Source organism: Callorhinchus milii, unplaced genomic scaffold (genome assembly GCF_018977255.1).
Source record: "Callorhinchus milii isolate IMCB2004 unplaced genomic scaffold, IMCB_Cmil_1.0 Scaffold7, whole genome shotgun sequence".
Taxonomy (NCBI): domain Eukaryota; kingdom Metazoa; phylum Chordata; class Chondrichthyes; order Chimaeriformes; family Callorhinchidae; genus Callorhinchus; species Callorhinchus milii.
Genome location: NW_024704748.1, coordinates 24,390,347 through 24,406,326, shown reverse-complemented (window position 1 = coordinate 24,406,326; position 15,980 = coordinate 24,390,347). Strand labels below are relative to the sequence as shown.

General features: G+C 39.4%; 1 protein-coding gene across 1 annotated transcript in view; it reads right to left on the bottom strand.

Annotated features, from left to right (window-relative positions):
* Positions 1 to 12,270, bottom strand: part of cpxm2 (carboxypeptidase X (M14 family), member 2) — a 42,786-nt gene extending 30,516 nt beyond the window's left edge. The window contains exons 1-2 of the mRNA XM_007903937.2: positions 11,960 to 12,270; positions 11,009 to 11,110 (exon numbers count right to left, since the gene is read on the bottom strand). Coding sequence (XP_007902128.1) covers positions 11,009 to 11,110; positions 11,960 to 12,221 — 364 coding nt within the window. The 5' untranslated portion in view covers positions 12,222 to 12,270. The remainder of the gene's footprint in view (positions 1 to 11,008; positions 11,111 to 11,959) is intronic.
* Between the last annotated feature and the right edge of the window lie 3,710 nt (positions 12,271 to 15,980).

Here is a 15,980-nt window from a genome sequence, read left to right as displayed (position 1 = left end):
TCGCCGCTTCCTCCCTTTCCTCCTTCAAGGCCGGTCTCAAGACCTTTCTCTTTGACCGAGCCTTCAGCTCCCCTCTCGACTCTCTACCCCCTCCTCGCTCCTTCCCTCCCCTCACCCTGACCATTTCCCCCACTGCTCGGGTCCTGACCCAACTGTGCAGCGCCTTGGGACGTCCTCCCGACGTGAAAGGCGCTCTAGAAATGCAATCTTGTTGTTGTTGTTGTTGTTGAAATTATGGCGTGTAAGCTTGACACGCTAAGGCAGGGCTGTATTGTTGGAATGTTAAACCAAGATTCAGGTGGACATTAAAGATCCCATGGCACTATTCAAAAAGTGAAGGGAGTTTCTCTTGGTGTCCTGGCCAGCAATGCCCCAAGTAAAAATTGATCATTCACTTCATGGCTGTTTGTCAGGCACTGCTGTGCACAAAAAGGTTTGGCTTGTTCAACCAAAAATGCACAGTTGTTATATCCTGTGAAACATTTTGGGACGTCCTTTCAACATGAAAGGTGCTATATCAAATGTAAGGATTATTATTATTAATCTCAAATTTAATTTGGGATTAACAAACAGCAAGTAGTATGATGGATATAAATCTGATGTGTAAGATTGTACAGCATCTCCAGGTTAATCTACTTTGTTTATGTTAATAAGAGAATTACGTTGCAGAAATATTTCCTGCCAGGAAATATTCTTAATTCTGATTAATATGAACATAAACTTTCAGCAGCATACCTGTGAGAAGGGCAATACATTATCTAACCATTCCTTAAAGTATTTATCAGTGCCCAAAACAACATTATTTCAGTATCTTCATTATGTTCCATACCAGCATTACATTTTTGTTGCAGCCCAGAGAATGCATATAAATGGATGTTGATGGTATCTATGGTAAAACCTGCCAGCACAGTGTGTGTGGGGGAGAAAACAAAGGAATATTTGTTTTTAATTTGACAGTGACAAAGTACTTCTTAGCCTCGTCACTTCTGTTCCTGCTTAATACGTTCTGTTGACTTCAAATTGATTCATAGAGTTTACCTTGCACACAGAAAGGAAGATTACTGGGCTACCTATGGTCATAATTCATCAACAATATTAAACATTTACATTTTACCACATTCAGAAATGAGAGCAATATTTCACCTCATACTTGTTTGTGTTTCATACAGAGCTGTCAGAGTCGGATGATGTTCTTATTTTAATAAATTACGATTACCAACTTGGAAAGTTTGAAACAGTGTGAGATTTCGTTGAAAAGCAATTGATGTTTAGATAGGGAGATCTGTTTTTAATTGCTTAATACCTTGCAGTCTGGAACACAGTGACCTGTAGTCAAACCAATATCACTGGTTAAAGCAAACATTCATGCACGTTTATTTGAGGTAGGCTGGCTGGTAGGAATTCCTAAAATGAAGGTGTTTATGAGATTAATCCAGCAGAAGGAGCTCTTTGATTAAATAAGAGTCAAGAGTTTCATTAGCTCTAACTTTATGCACCAGCGCTGTTATCTTCTTTGGCTTTGGAAGCACCAAACGGCAGTACAGTGATCCCAGTTTACACCTGTATTCTCATCAGTAGAAAACATCCAAAGAATGGACTCAACTCATTTCCACTTCACATGACTAAAGGTTGTGTGTTAAAGCTCAGGCAGCCAGCTGCACCTTCAAAGTATGTGTATATCTACATCAAAGACGAAGGCCTAATTGGTTCTGTCAGCGCTTCTCAGTTGGTAGAAAGCTCACCACAGCCAGAGACTGATACGCAGGACTTCAGACATTCGCTTAAGCAGAGTTCGCCCCCCTCTACACCCACAACAACATAAGGAAGCACTGTTAACCACACCTCACATCATCACTCTGATGCTGTGAGCACTGCACTGGTCAGTGTCCAGTGAACGTTCAGTCTAACACCAGTTCCACAACATGAGTTTTGGCACAAATGTCAGCAGCAGTGCTGCATAATTAATGAAGTCACATTGTTGCCTCCTGAAATCTTATCCATTGCATCCTGAGACGGGTCCTTAATGAAGGCAGGCAACACTGTCAGTGACAGGAAGATTAATGCCTGCTGACGCTGACTCTTTTGCTCATGCAGTACTTCCGTCCTGTCCCACATGAACAATGCTAGCGATTGAGGACTGTCAGCAGATGGAAAAATTAAAGTCGCGACTTGCACAGTGTTGGTCAGTGCTGTGATTTTTGTCCCGCTGTGTTAACCTGCTGGCAACCTCCTCAAGATACTTCACAACTGGTTCCATTTGAATGCGCTCTGAAGAGTGTCCTGCCGCAACAGTGAGTCTGCCAATTCTATGCCGATCAATGCCAAATTCTAGCGAGTGTTGTGCTGTTTCGGCTGCGGCTCAGCCAACAATGAGAGCTTCATCAGCACTGGCATGATCACAACCGCGCAAAGCCACTAACTTGGTTGAGGTGCTTGCTGAGCCTGGCTGCATTCTCTGGCTTTGTCACACGACATTAGTATTCCTGAAAGTCAATAGACGGTCCCTTGGCAGAGGAATGAACAGTCAGAATATCTACATCAACAATAACTTGCAGTTACATAGCACCCTTCATGCAGGGTAGGGTCCCAGAGCACTCGTCATGTTAGAGAGTGATGAAACCACACATTACACGTGTGGTATGATGATGGCCCAAGCCTAATGGATGCCCTACACCTCTGCTGGAGCTCCTAATAAACTAGTTCAGCAGTTATACAGCGCTCTGAGACGCTACCCCACGTGAAGGGTGCTACGAAAACGCAAGTTTTGATGTTTTCGTGGTTATAAAAAGGTTTACGAATAAAAGCAACTAACATTCAAGAGTAGCGTAAGCTACCATTGTTTAGTTAGAATCTGTTTTTATGACAGGCTCACCTATAGGCACGATGCAGGCTGTCCAAACCAAAAGGAAACAAAAAATTCTGCACTATAAAGCGCAGAGATAGGAGTGGTGTCGCAGTGCAGGTAGAAGTGTTACTCTAATCACTGAACACACTGTGTAAATCCCAGTATAAGAGCTATACTGAGCCTGGCCCAGAATCAATGATCCAAAAAAATAATAATTTAGTCACTCAATCTATGACTATTTGTGGGACACCGCTGTGCGCAATTGGCTGCTGTGTTTCACCCACAAAATATACAGTCAATTCACCTAACAGTATATTCTGTGAAGCTCTTTGAGACTTCTCGAAGACGAGATAAGGCACTATATCAAATTCAAGGATTATTATTATTATTATTATCTGCTGAAACATGCTATAGACAATCTGCAGTGAATCCAGCAAGCTCCACAGAGAGAAATAAATTGTGTTGCCCTTATGGTGAAAAATTATACTTGTTATAAGTGCCCAGGGTGCCCTTGGAAAGCAATGCCTGGTCAGAGCAGCAGGACACAGGAATCTGCTGTTGAGTAACTAACCAAATCTCTCATGTTTTCATATGGTTGATCGAATCCTTTAATTCAGTGAAAAATGCTACAGGCAACCTTCCAGTTTTAGCTTTCTGGTCTCATTTATAAATGTCCAATTGAAAATGTTTTTACAGAATTACAGGGGATGGAATTACTCAATATCTGAAATTTAACCGCTGTTAGTTTGGTCCAAACACTCAACAATGCCTCAAAACAACGGGAATGAATTAGAACCCTCTCCCAGTCACACATCTTTATATGGCTGGTTTAGAGTCAGACTGATTCAGCAAGTACCAGTCTTGCCTTGGGGCAGAAGGTTATGTGTTCAAGGCCAATGTCAGAACTTTGAGCTCATACTTTGGTGCTTTATCAGGTATGTGGAGTTTCCTTACTCCACATACCTGATAATAATCCCTCCAGAAAACAAAAACAATAACAAAAATTGGTCACTCAATGCACGACTGCTTGTGGGACACTGCTGTGCGCAATTGGCTGCTGCTTTTCGCTCACAAAATGTACAGTCAATTCACTTTACAGTATATTCTGTGAAGCGCTTTGAGACATCTTGAAGACGTGAAAAGCGTTACATCATATGCAAGAATTATTATTATTATTATTTAGGCTGACATTATTGGAGGTGCTATCCTGAGATGTTAAAGCAAAATTCCATCTGCTTGTTCAGATGGATATAAAGATCCCGTGACACTATTCAAAATCAAAACAAAGTTTCTTCTGGTTATTGACTCATAGCTTTTTCTGCAAATTGGTTGTTCCATTTGCCTACAAAAACACTTGACCGCAATTCCCCATGAAGCACATTTACGATGATGTAGGCACAATATCAAATGCAAGCGTCATTATGATAAATGTCCTGATAATTGATGTCTATTTCCAAAACCTACCGATTCTACAGATCTGTCTATTCTCAATGGTACAAGTAAATATAAAAGATGCCAGAGTGTGTCGAGTTAAACAAGTAGAAGTGATTTCTAGCGAAGGCAGTCTTAATACCTTCCTCCAAGAATCCCTGGGTCTAACAAAAAAGCAAAGACTGAAAATATATCATGTCAAAAGTTTGAAACTTACACTGCTGCCTATTCCCTATGTATGGACATGCTGTACAGGCATGCTGACAATTGCAGCAGCTATGTGGCAGGAAATTAGGAATTTAAGACGAAGGGGTACATGTTCAAGCAGTTAAGTACAACTGAACCATATGGTTCTATTCATCGGAAACATGGTTTCAAACAGAAGTGTCTCTTCCAAAAGGAACTGACAAACCCAACAGAGTATAAATAAACAGTGCACATCTGAATATGCAAACTAACTTGCCAGCATTGGCAAAGTTCAACCGTATTTTTCAGATCCCCTTGAAAAGTATTCCCAGTCGGATAATAACAGCGACACTGACATTTCCTGTCCAAGGCAAGTAAGATTGATTGCTAGAAATGGCCCTGCAATTTTTCACTTGTACACTCTAATAAAAATGGATCTATTGTAAGATAAGTGCCTTTGGAAGGTATGTGCACCTCAACCTAATCATTAGGCTTTGAGCTCAGATATAACATTTGTATATTTCCTCTTAGTTTTCCAAGTCACATTTTGTAGAACTGTGAATCTTTGACAGGTCGTCAGTTTTAATGTCTCACCAAGAGATAGCACTTACAATAATGTAATATTTCACCATGCTACAGTGAAGGTTCTGCCCACATAAGATGCTCAAATCCGAGACTGAAGCTTGAACCCATTATATTTCTGACCACTTCAAATTCATCAGAGACACACCTTGGAATGTATCCAAGACGGTCTTGCTTCTGTTGTATCTTCTTACTGACTTCTATTCACTTTCTTTAACCGCTCTTACCATTTTTTTTCTGCCCTCCCTTCTTTAAGGGATGACACACGTGTTCATGTTACATTTGTGAGCTCAAACAATAAGTCTTGGCAGACTCCGCAATAATAATAATAATCTTTGCATTTGATATAGCACTTTTCACATCGGGAGGATGTACCAAAGCGCTTCATAGAACACACTGTAAAGTGAATTGACTGTATATTTGTGGGCGAACGCGGCAGCCAATTGCGCGCAGCAATGTCCCACAAACAGTCGTGGATTGAAAATGACCAATTGTTTTTGGTTTTGGAGGGATTATTATTAGGCTCTGTGTGGAGTAAGGAAACTTGCCCAAGGTTTCGCCCTCTGCCTGGAATTGAACTCAGGTCTCTCGCTTGCGAAGCGAGTGCTCTAACCACTGAGCTACAGGACATGCAAATCTGCATGTCAGCGCAAATGAGCTCAATCCTGTCCTTACTGATAAGCAAGTGCATGTTCCAGCAAAACACATTGGAATCAGTATAGGAATCCTGATTGATTGTTCTCAAAAGCTTTGAATACCTGAAGCCCAGTTGTCACAGCTTTCCCACGACCCTGGTAAAACCAACTAATTCACAGAGTGAGGTTTGAAACTGGGCTTTTTCTGGTGTATATGGTAATAGTGCCATAAATATCTTTATGAATAATGTCTTTATGAATCTAGCCATAAGGGGAGGGTATTCTATTACTTTAAGTGTCCAGGAACATGTAAGTTGCTATTTTATCCCATTTATCCTTCAGTCCTTTGCTTCTATTTTTAATGTTATTGGCAGGAGTTATTCACGCTCCTCAACATAGACTATAATTGAAGGTTCGTGGTTCCAGCTATGTTAAGGAGGTAAGGGAACAAATTGTTTCTAGTTGAATGTGTGGCTCATAATCCTCAACTGAGGCAGTGCACATGTGGTGCAAACTCAGTAATGAATATCAAATACTATCAACTATTTCAACATCAAACTTCACATCAATGTGTTAGCTCTCAACCTGTCTCATGAATATTTAAGGTTCTCTTCATCTGAACCGTCATCTTCCTCGATGGGCTCGTGTAAACATCTGAAGACAATAAGCCGTGATTTTGAATTAAGATTTACAGAAAGCACAGCTGATACGCAATATATTCTGTTATAATGCAAGACCTTTTAACAACTGCATCAAGTTTATTGCATGTATTTGTGCTATGTTGCATCCATTTTTGCATTTAAACAGTGCTAATAGATTTGTATCACATTTCATGGTTTCTAATAAATGCCTCTAAGAATTGCAACTGAAACATAGTATATTCTGTCATTAAAATATAATGCACTGTCTAACGGGCATACAATGACAGAAAGAGGTCAAGTCAAATGATGAATATCACTGGAGTTGATTGTCTCTATCAAGTAGGTAAGATGTGATGATTCAGTTATATCTTAGAACAGAAAGAAAATAGCACTGAGCCAGAGAATTTATTGTCACTCAGAGACTGTTTTAGCTTCAAATGCTGTCACTGAAAACCAGTCATGCTGCAAAATGAATTATACAAAATAGGCATCAAAATAAGGAAGTCAGCCATCATATTCCTTCGGTAAGAAATTGAAATACAACATTTTCATCATATATGTCAAATATGCATCATTATTAATCTTTCATACAGAGGAAAGGGCTCACACAAAATGCAGCCCACGTTATCTTACCATTATCAATATGAGAATCTTTATCAAAGCTTTCGCTTTTTATAACTTGATAGATCAATTTGGACGCTGAATGTTTTAATGTCATATCATTTACACCAGAACAATGGGGAAAAAGCAAAAAAAAAAAATGCAATTGACAGGTCACATTCTATAAATAATACTGAGCAATTTTTATTTTTTTGTTAAAGAATTCATAACACCTCCTATATCTAACATAAATATCCTTCAGATTGGTTGGCACCAGTTTTGTATGAACGCTGGCTATTAAAAAGGATGAAGGAAACTTTTTCATTAAACATAAAATAGCTTCCAACTATATTTTAAATTACAGGGGTGAAATTACCATTTAAGCACAAGTTAAACAAAATCGCTTTGCTCCTTGGACAATTTAATACAGCGAAAGTCTGACAATTCGCCTTTGGGATAAATCATGCACCCACATAACAAGTCGCTCACTCAATATCTCGCTTATTGGAGTAGTTTGTACTTTTGAGAAACTGTAATTTGGATAACTAGTCAATTCTGATAAGTAGTCATTTGAGCTATTTCCCTTGGGGTGACAAGTTATCAGAGTTTCACCGCATGTGTGAGGGAATCCTATTAGCTGACAACAACATTTTAATAACATAACCAGAGTACTTGCAGGAACATGCAGTGCTTCTGAACGTACAGTGATCTTGGATTTATTTTAATCTTTCACCGAAGCGTACGAGTTCATCACAGTGCACGATCTCTGAATGTTCTTAATTATATGTCAATGTGCCATTGGAGTTTAAAATGTGCATATAATAATCCCTGTCAGTAAACCTAAGTGATTCGTGTTGAAGCAAGATCTGGTGGAATTAAAAATTGAGGCAACACAATAAAAATAATAATAATAATCTTTCTATTTACCTCGATGTGCAATGCAAAGAATTTGATCAAACAGAAAACTACAACCATGAAATCCTAGCAAGGGTGATTTTGGTTGACGTGATTTAAAAAGAAATCCAAAAGAATATTAGTAGAAGATGATCATCCTTTAGTTTGATAACTTATCACTATTATTAAAACTTCTGCTATGTATCCACTTACAAATTAATATGACAGTATTGGCCAGCTGTCCTAACACTGAAATAATAAATAAATCATACCCAGCCAATTGTCAAAAAAAACTTACCAAATTGACTTCTATCAATTCATGCACATTTTATCTACTTACTTTAAAACATTTAATTGTGAAGTATGTAAAATCTAATTTACTGGCTAGCATGTCTCACTGTGCATACAAAGGCAGTGTGAGGCAAGTTGAATGATGAATATCAATAGATTCAATTATATTTTATTTCGTGGCTGTTTGGAGGTATTGCAGTGTGCAAACTAGCTGCTAAAATTGCCTCCAAAATACACAGTCACTACACTCGATGGTAAATCTTATGAAACGTTTTGAAACGTCCACCTGATGGGAAAGGCCTATGTCAAACGCAAGGATTATTATTCAGGATTATTTCAAACAGCAGTTTGATCCTCACTGTCTTAAGTAAGTTATTTTTGCAATTCTAAATGTTTCTCTTACATTGCCATTTTGAACTTTTCAGCTTGTCTTTACTTGTACCAAGCAGCATTGGTTTGGAGCTGTGATGATAAATCTGTCATCACTCTAAGTACCGCATACAAATAGGCAGAGTTAATATAAAATATTCTCAGAACATGTAAAAGCAGATATTCTAATCTAACTGATGAGCTCTCCTTACTGACGAGCAAGACTTCCCGCTGCTTGTCCAGCTCGGACCACCCTACCCGTTAGGGCTTCGGTTTGCCGGGTTAACTGGAGCTAAGTGGGAACAGTCCCTGCCCCCAGTGACTGGTCTGCCTTTCCAAGTCCTACCAATGAGCCCTCCTGGCTATGTTGTCACAAGCAATGCCCTGGAGTACTGCAGATCCACCTGGATCAGGAACTGGATAACCGAGACCGTCACAGAAGGTTTGCTTGATTCCAACATTCTGTTGCCAAACTTGTCACCTTGGAGCCAGTTCAGGTCCAAGGAGCCCCCGCTGACCTCTCCCCCCGAGGAGGATAGTCACCAATTGGTCATTTGACATCCGACAGCATGGGTCTGAGCCCTCACTAGGTGGATGTAGCTACCAGGAACTCCCTGCAAGCTACCTGGTGGGCAATACGGCGCAGTATAAAATATATGAGAGCATTGCCACCACCTTCCTGTCCGCAGATGGCCTCAAGTTTTGCTCAACATATTTTGAGGAATACTGTGCTCGTTAGCAATCTTAGCACAGACCAAAAATTTGAACCTGGAGCCTTCCTGATCTGTACTGCTCAGTGCCGTACCATTGAACAAATGTAGCCACTGATCAAAAATATGTATCACTCTTGTTTTTTTCTTGTACTACTAATAAATAACAGAGATTTCAGAATATGATTCATTGTACAGATACCAATGAGAATTTGAAAACTCTTAAGTTTTTGATAAATGCTTGCTTGTAGGTAGGTTAATTTACATGCTGTAATGTTAAATCTACTCTAGTTACATTATTTTGGTTTGGGTTGATTTGGGAACTAGTCCATCCCTTATGCTTAGACTTAAGACTTAAACTTAACAAAGAAAACACTTTCAGGTAATACGGGCTCACGTTATGGGGCAGGAAATTGTGCACCATATCTTGATTGTAAAGTCAACTTAATACTTTGTTTGAAACAGTTGACTGTTTGTTGATGTGAATGTGGCTTATTCCAAACAGTTTTTCATCATTTAGATTCGCTCTATGTTAATGCTCCAAGTACTGTTGGCAATACTTTCTTGTTAAACCGAGGTCACACCAGGTTTAAAGCCACACAAGGGCAGAGCAGTGTTGAGGCCAGTTGCTCCTAGTTTGCACTATATCCAAACAGTTACCAATGTCAAGACAGAAACAGCAGTAGAACAGATTCATACTGAATCTTGTTTCAATTCAGCATGGTTTATATTGAAAAACATTAACCTAACACTACACTTACTGTACTTTAAGACAAATAGATACACAAATGTTTTCACAATGTTTGGGCAGAAAGGTAAATTTGAATGGAACGCATCATCACATGTTCATCTCTTGAGGCGTACAATGAAGGCTTCACAAGATCAGAAGATTGGTTTAGATGAAGAAGACCCTTCGGTCCATCTGGTGTCATCTTTCCAGAACGCACACACCACTATTCCCTCTCATCACTGGTCACTGGGGTCAAAGAGGTTGTGCACAACACAATTTTTTGGTGGCGAGGAAGAGAATGTATGTGTATGTAATCTCTGAGAGTATCTGTAATAGAATTCATTGTTTTGTAGGTATAACTGGGTGGGTGATAGCCTCTTTTATGGATAATACTTAGGAGTTGGGAATGGTGAAGAGGATTTCAGATCAAGACAGATTGTTTTGTGTGTATCCTTTCCGTGCCAAACTAAATAAGCTTGTAATCCATTGTGTAAAATAACATCTGCATTCAACATGAGTTTGTTGTAGTATTCTATTCCAGAAACCAGGAATAACTGACAGTGCTGGAGTCCAGTGTTTAGTAAATCCTTTTGACGCAGCACAATATTCATGAGTGGATTGTTCCTATCTTCGACATTAAGTTGAATAGACAGATTGTTGCAGGAATAATACCGGGATTTATTCAGTTATCACAGCCTTATTGATAATGTCGCCATACAAGTCTTACCCAAGTTTGACTTTTGTTTTTTCAAGGTGTGACTGAAACGTAAACTATTAAATGATGCTGCCCGCATAACCCTTGAGCTTGAATGACAAACGAACGATGATATCCCCTACTCACTAGTGGTGGATTCTCCACGTACCATTAAACCTCAACACAGATCCACTAATGGTGGAAAGGGTGGATTCATACGTTCTCTCTGGCTCTCCGGGGACAAATTGAATCAACACCAATTTTTACAAAATGTGTGTTATACATTTGTACTAAGTCTCAGACTGTAATGCATGTGAGAATATTAATCCAGGGAGATTCAATTTTAGCAAGTAAGGCAAACAACTTGATGATTTATAATTCAGTTCTCTGTATTACTTACTTTCGATCATTTCTTCAGTCACTTTGTTCTTTTCTTGACTTCCATTTGACGTTTTTCCGTTAGACTTTTTCCCTTTCTCTGTTTTTTTGTTTCCATTTTTAACTGGAAGAAAAAAAGACAAGACATAGGCAGCCTCGCCTGACCAGTTTCAGCGCGGTTTACAACTTTAAAAGGTAGTTGGGCAGCACCTTGGGATGTCGTCCCAACATGAAAGGCAGTATACAAATGTAACTTTATATTGCACATGATAGGTATTCTGTAACAAAACAACAATATATATTTGCTTTGTGTTAAAAGTGCATTTAGGTTACTTTCCACTTTTTTTTGGTCTCCGAATGGTCAAATAATAACAATAATAATCCTTGAATTTGGTATAGCGCCTTATCATGTCGTCGGGAGGTCTCAAAGCGCTTCAAATAATATACTGCAAAGCGGAGTGACTGTATATTTTATTTATCAACCACCGCTGGAGAACGCATGAGTCTATAAAGGTGGAAACCACTCGCTTGCTTTCTTCCAGAATAACTCCTGAACACCTCCAGGCTGTTGCGAAACTTTCAAGTTCCCGCTTTGCTTCTTTTCAGCGTGATACGAATCCAATATGTTGTTATTATTATTATTAGATTATTATTATTACTATAATATATTTCTGCTGTGTTCTCTTAGGGGATGGGTGGGTGGGTGAGTGGGTGGTGGGTGGGGGGGTGTAAAGTAGGTCCAAAATAATCCCCTCCACCACCACCACCACCACCAAAAGCAATGTTTAATCTAATGCTTTTATACTCCCCCTTTTTTTTTTGCAATAAAAGCTGTGGGGGGTGGGTGGGAGAGGGGGGAACAAACTCTGCACTGCAGCAGCACATAGTGCTCGAGAAGACAACTCAAAAGAAGAGCAGATGCAAAATGCAGCAGAGCAGCAGCAGCAGTTGGTATTTTAATTTGAATGCTTACTTGTCTTTCCCACCGATGTGTCCTTCTTTGCCTGGAACACCTTCTTGGCTTTCCTCTCCCTGTGCCCCTCTCCCACCGCAGTGGCTGAGAGTCGCTCCTCGGGCTGTGTGGTGGAGCGCTGGTGCTCTCTGCCCATCATCTCCTGCAGATAATGCTCCTCGTCCTCCAGGTTGTCCCCACAAACACCACCCGACAAAAGCACTAACCCCCACACGTACAGCCCCAGAACCACAAAGCCAGAGCCACTGTTTAGAGGAAACATAGTTTAAAATAAAAATATCCAGGTTCAGATCCCACCCCACACACACACACACCCCCCTCTCTCTCTCTCTCTCTCTCCTCCCCTCCTCCCCTCTCTGACTCTCACCAGAATATATATTTCTTTTTTGTTTTGTTTTTAAAAAAAAGAAACACACACACACACACACACACACAAGGCAGTTTGATCTTACAACACTCGTAAATTAACAGCGTTCAGCTGTCGTGTTGGCAGCCAGTGATTTTCTTTCAGAATTTTTGCCCAAACTTTACACTCTACCAAACATCAGGAGGTCCATGTGATTCCATTTGCGTCAGTCACACACACACACACACACAGAGAGAGAGAGAGAGAGAGAGAAACATTGCAGGATGTTGGCAGGTGATTTAGACTCCAGGATCTTATTGCTTTGCTTGCTGGAGTTTTTGGCCAAATGCAGAGGCAATGCTTCATTTCCATAAATGCAAAGTAATCAGAACCATATCTCCTTAGGAAACACTGGAACTTTGTTGGGTTTGGCAGTGTGAGCCCAGCTCCAATCTCAGACTTCTAATAAAACAATTGCAATAGATGCTTCTGTGTGTGTTTGTATGTTTCAAAACACTGACTAATGCTCATAGGAGAGGCACCATTTTTGAATTGACTGCCAGCTTGGCTCCCGAGACGGATCAAACGCAGGAGTGGAAGGGGGAGAAAACACAATAAAACTTTATTTTATTCCTCGCTTTCAGCATTCCTGTGCGTTGAGTCTTCCAAATTAGTAGCAAAGATTTAATCTCCAGCTGCAGACTCTTAAAGCAACCTCCCTTCGGGGCGTTTTCTACAGAAGACGGTTTAAAAAGAAAGCGTGATTGTTCAATCGGTAAAACTCCAAACGATTGCAGAGACAAGTTTGCAAGAGGGGCCGAGTGCCCATTTGTGAATGGTCTTGAAACGATCTGAAACACACCTTCTCCCTTCCAGACAAGTTTCAGATGTTGGGGCAGGTTTGAACAGAGCCAATGTGGCTGGGCCATTAATCTTTCACACCATCACTGTCAGACAGAATTATTTCTTACTGTGATGAATCTCCTAAACAATCAACCATGTTTTATACGTGATCTGATGCCTAATTTGGCACTTTTTAAAGAGTCAATGAGGAGGTGAATGCCACAGTTTCTAAAACCAATAACATTGAGCATCTCCTCAGCCCAAAATATACACTTTGCCCACAAAATGTACAGTCAATTCCCTTCACAGCATATTCTATGAAGCGCTTATATCAAAGATGTGATAAGGCGCGATATCAAATGCAAGGATTATTATTATTTCAAAGTGGATACAAGCAAATCATAGAACTGACAGCACAGAAGGAAATGATTTAGTCTACAGAGCCTACACCAGCACAAGAACTATTCTAATCTGAAATTCTCTCCCATATCCATCTTATTGTTTATTGATTATCCTTTTAAATCTATGTTTTCTGCTTCAATATTTGTTGGTTCTAATAACTTTCTGGACACAAATATTTATTTTAACCTCCCTATTAACCATTTATACTCTCAAAACCCTCCAAAATGTTGAAGAACTCCATGGGAACCTCTCCTAACTTTATTTTGTCCCAGCAAAAATATTTCCAAATTTTTCTAGCCCATCCTCACAACTATATTCCCTCAATCTTATCACATTAGCCCTTTAGTCGGGAGCCTGAGAAATATAACATGCACAAAAGGAGAAACAAATGGATACAAGGATTCTTTGCGGTCATTTTGTTTGTTTTATAGGAACCTGGAAATCCTGTAGATTGGTTAACTTTAGTTCCTTGCCTGGATTCATATTTCCATTCTGAATAACTGAACTGTAAGAATGCCAATAGAGGTGGTAAAACTGCACCAACAATCATGAAAGTACATGAGAACCACTTTGAAAAGTTTTAGGCGGAGCAGTATATGTCAGTTACTGGATGAACCAAGTGACAGGAAGATAAATTATAGACTCTAGTTGCAATGATTAATGGAAAGTCATAAAATTCACTGGGAATTAATAAAGAGATTCACAGATGATGAGGTAATTTAGGTAAAGCAAACGTTTCATGTTGGAAAAGTGGGCCGGATGAAAAACATTTGTTTCTTCATGAGAAACAAATAACATTGGCAGGCAAATTCCTTAAAAAAACTTAATTAATATCAATTAGAAATACATTGTAATCATATATCAATATTAATTTTCATAGCTCTCAGTCATCCATGACTCATAAACCATCCCAGCTTACATAAAGCGTTCCAAGATGTTATTCTACATGAAGAGCGCTGTGTAAATGCGCGTTGTTCTTGTTGGTGTACCATCTAGGAGTCATCAGCAGGATAACATCAGAAGTGTTAAGCTCTTTGTGTTGAATACAACGCACTCCAGGAAAAGTGCTACTGTGTATTGCAGGAGCAGCAGGTCACCAATGAGGTAGACTACGGAGATGAGAGTATTATAAAACTAATAATACTTGCATTTGATATAGCGCCTTATTGCGTCTTCGAGACGTCTCAAAGTGCTTAACAGAATATACAACAACAACAACTTGGATTTATATAGCGTCCTCCACGCCGGACGGCGTCTCAGAGCGCTTTACAGTAACAGATCCTGGGACCGAGTCAGGGAGAGGGGGAGAAGGTGACCAAAGGCACGGTCGAAAAGAAAGGTCTGTAATATACTGTGAAGTGAATTGACTGTATACTTTGTGGGCAAAAAGCGGCAGCCAAATACACACAGCAGAGTACCACAAACAGTCGTGGATTGAACTGACCAATTTACTATTATTAATTTGTTTTTTTGAAGGAATTATTACCCCCGGAAAAGCGATCCGCCAATCGACTAACAACTGGGTTCCTATGTACTGCTAGGTAAACAGAGGAGTATGGAGTAATGGAACTTGCCCAACATTTCGCCCTGTCGTAAAACAATTAATTATTAATTGGTTAATAGTTACTATTAACTAATTAACATGTGAATCAGAAAACCTACGTATGCTTTTCATGGTACAGATGTTCATTTTGAGTCAAATTATATTCATTTCAAAAAACATTTGATATGCTAAAAAGTTCAGCTAATTTACATTTTAATTAAAGAGTACAGCCTCTAAATCCAGCTCAAAATATTGATATCTTCTGCATATTTATTACAAATACCTTTACTTTGACAGGAAGTTTAATTTTGTTGATGTAATTGTATGTTTTCAGCACCTTAGCATTCTCTGCTGTTGGGGGTGTAAAACTAAATTAAAATTTAATCCGTCTCAGCAGATGAAACTCAACTTAAATGAACATTCTGGATTCGTAAGTAATTATAATTTCCCCCTGGTCTTGAAAGGTGTTTCATAATAATAATCCTTGCATTTGATATAGCGCCTTATCATGTTGTTGTGACGTCTCAAGGTGGTTCATAGAATATATTGTAAAGTGGATTGACTATTTTATGGGCGAAAATACACATGCCCTTTCAGTGATGTCTGTTTTATTTTGACTGGGTAGCATGGAAGTGAGATTATCAGAATTCATGGAAATAATAATATTATTCCTTGTGCCTTATCAGGTCTTCGAGATGTCTCAAAGTGCTTCATAGAATGACCAGGACTGGGATGGAATACAAAAGAAATACACTACTTAATCCACACACCCTTCAACAGATTTCTTTGACAAATAATTGGTTCATTCCTTTGCTGAGGAACAACCGAAGAGAAGGATATTGCTGAAGGAATTGACCTTTTAATTAAAGGAGCTCTGGAGGACAGAA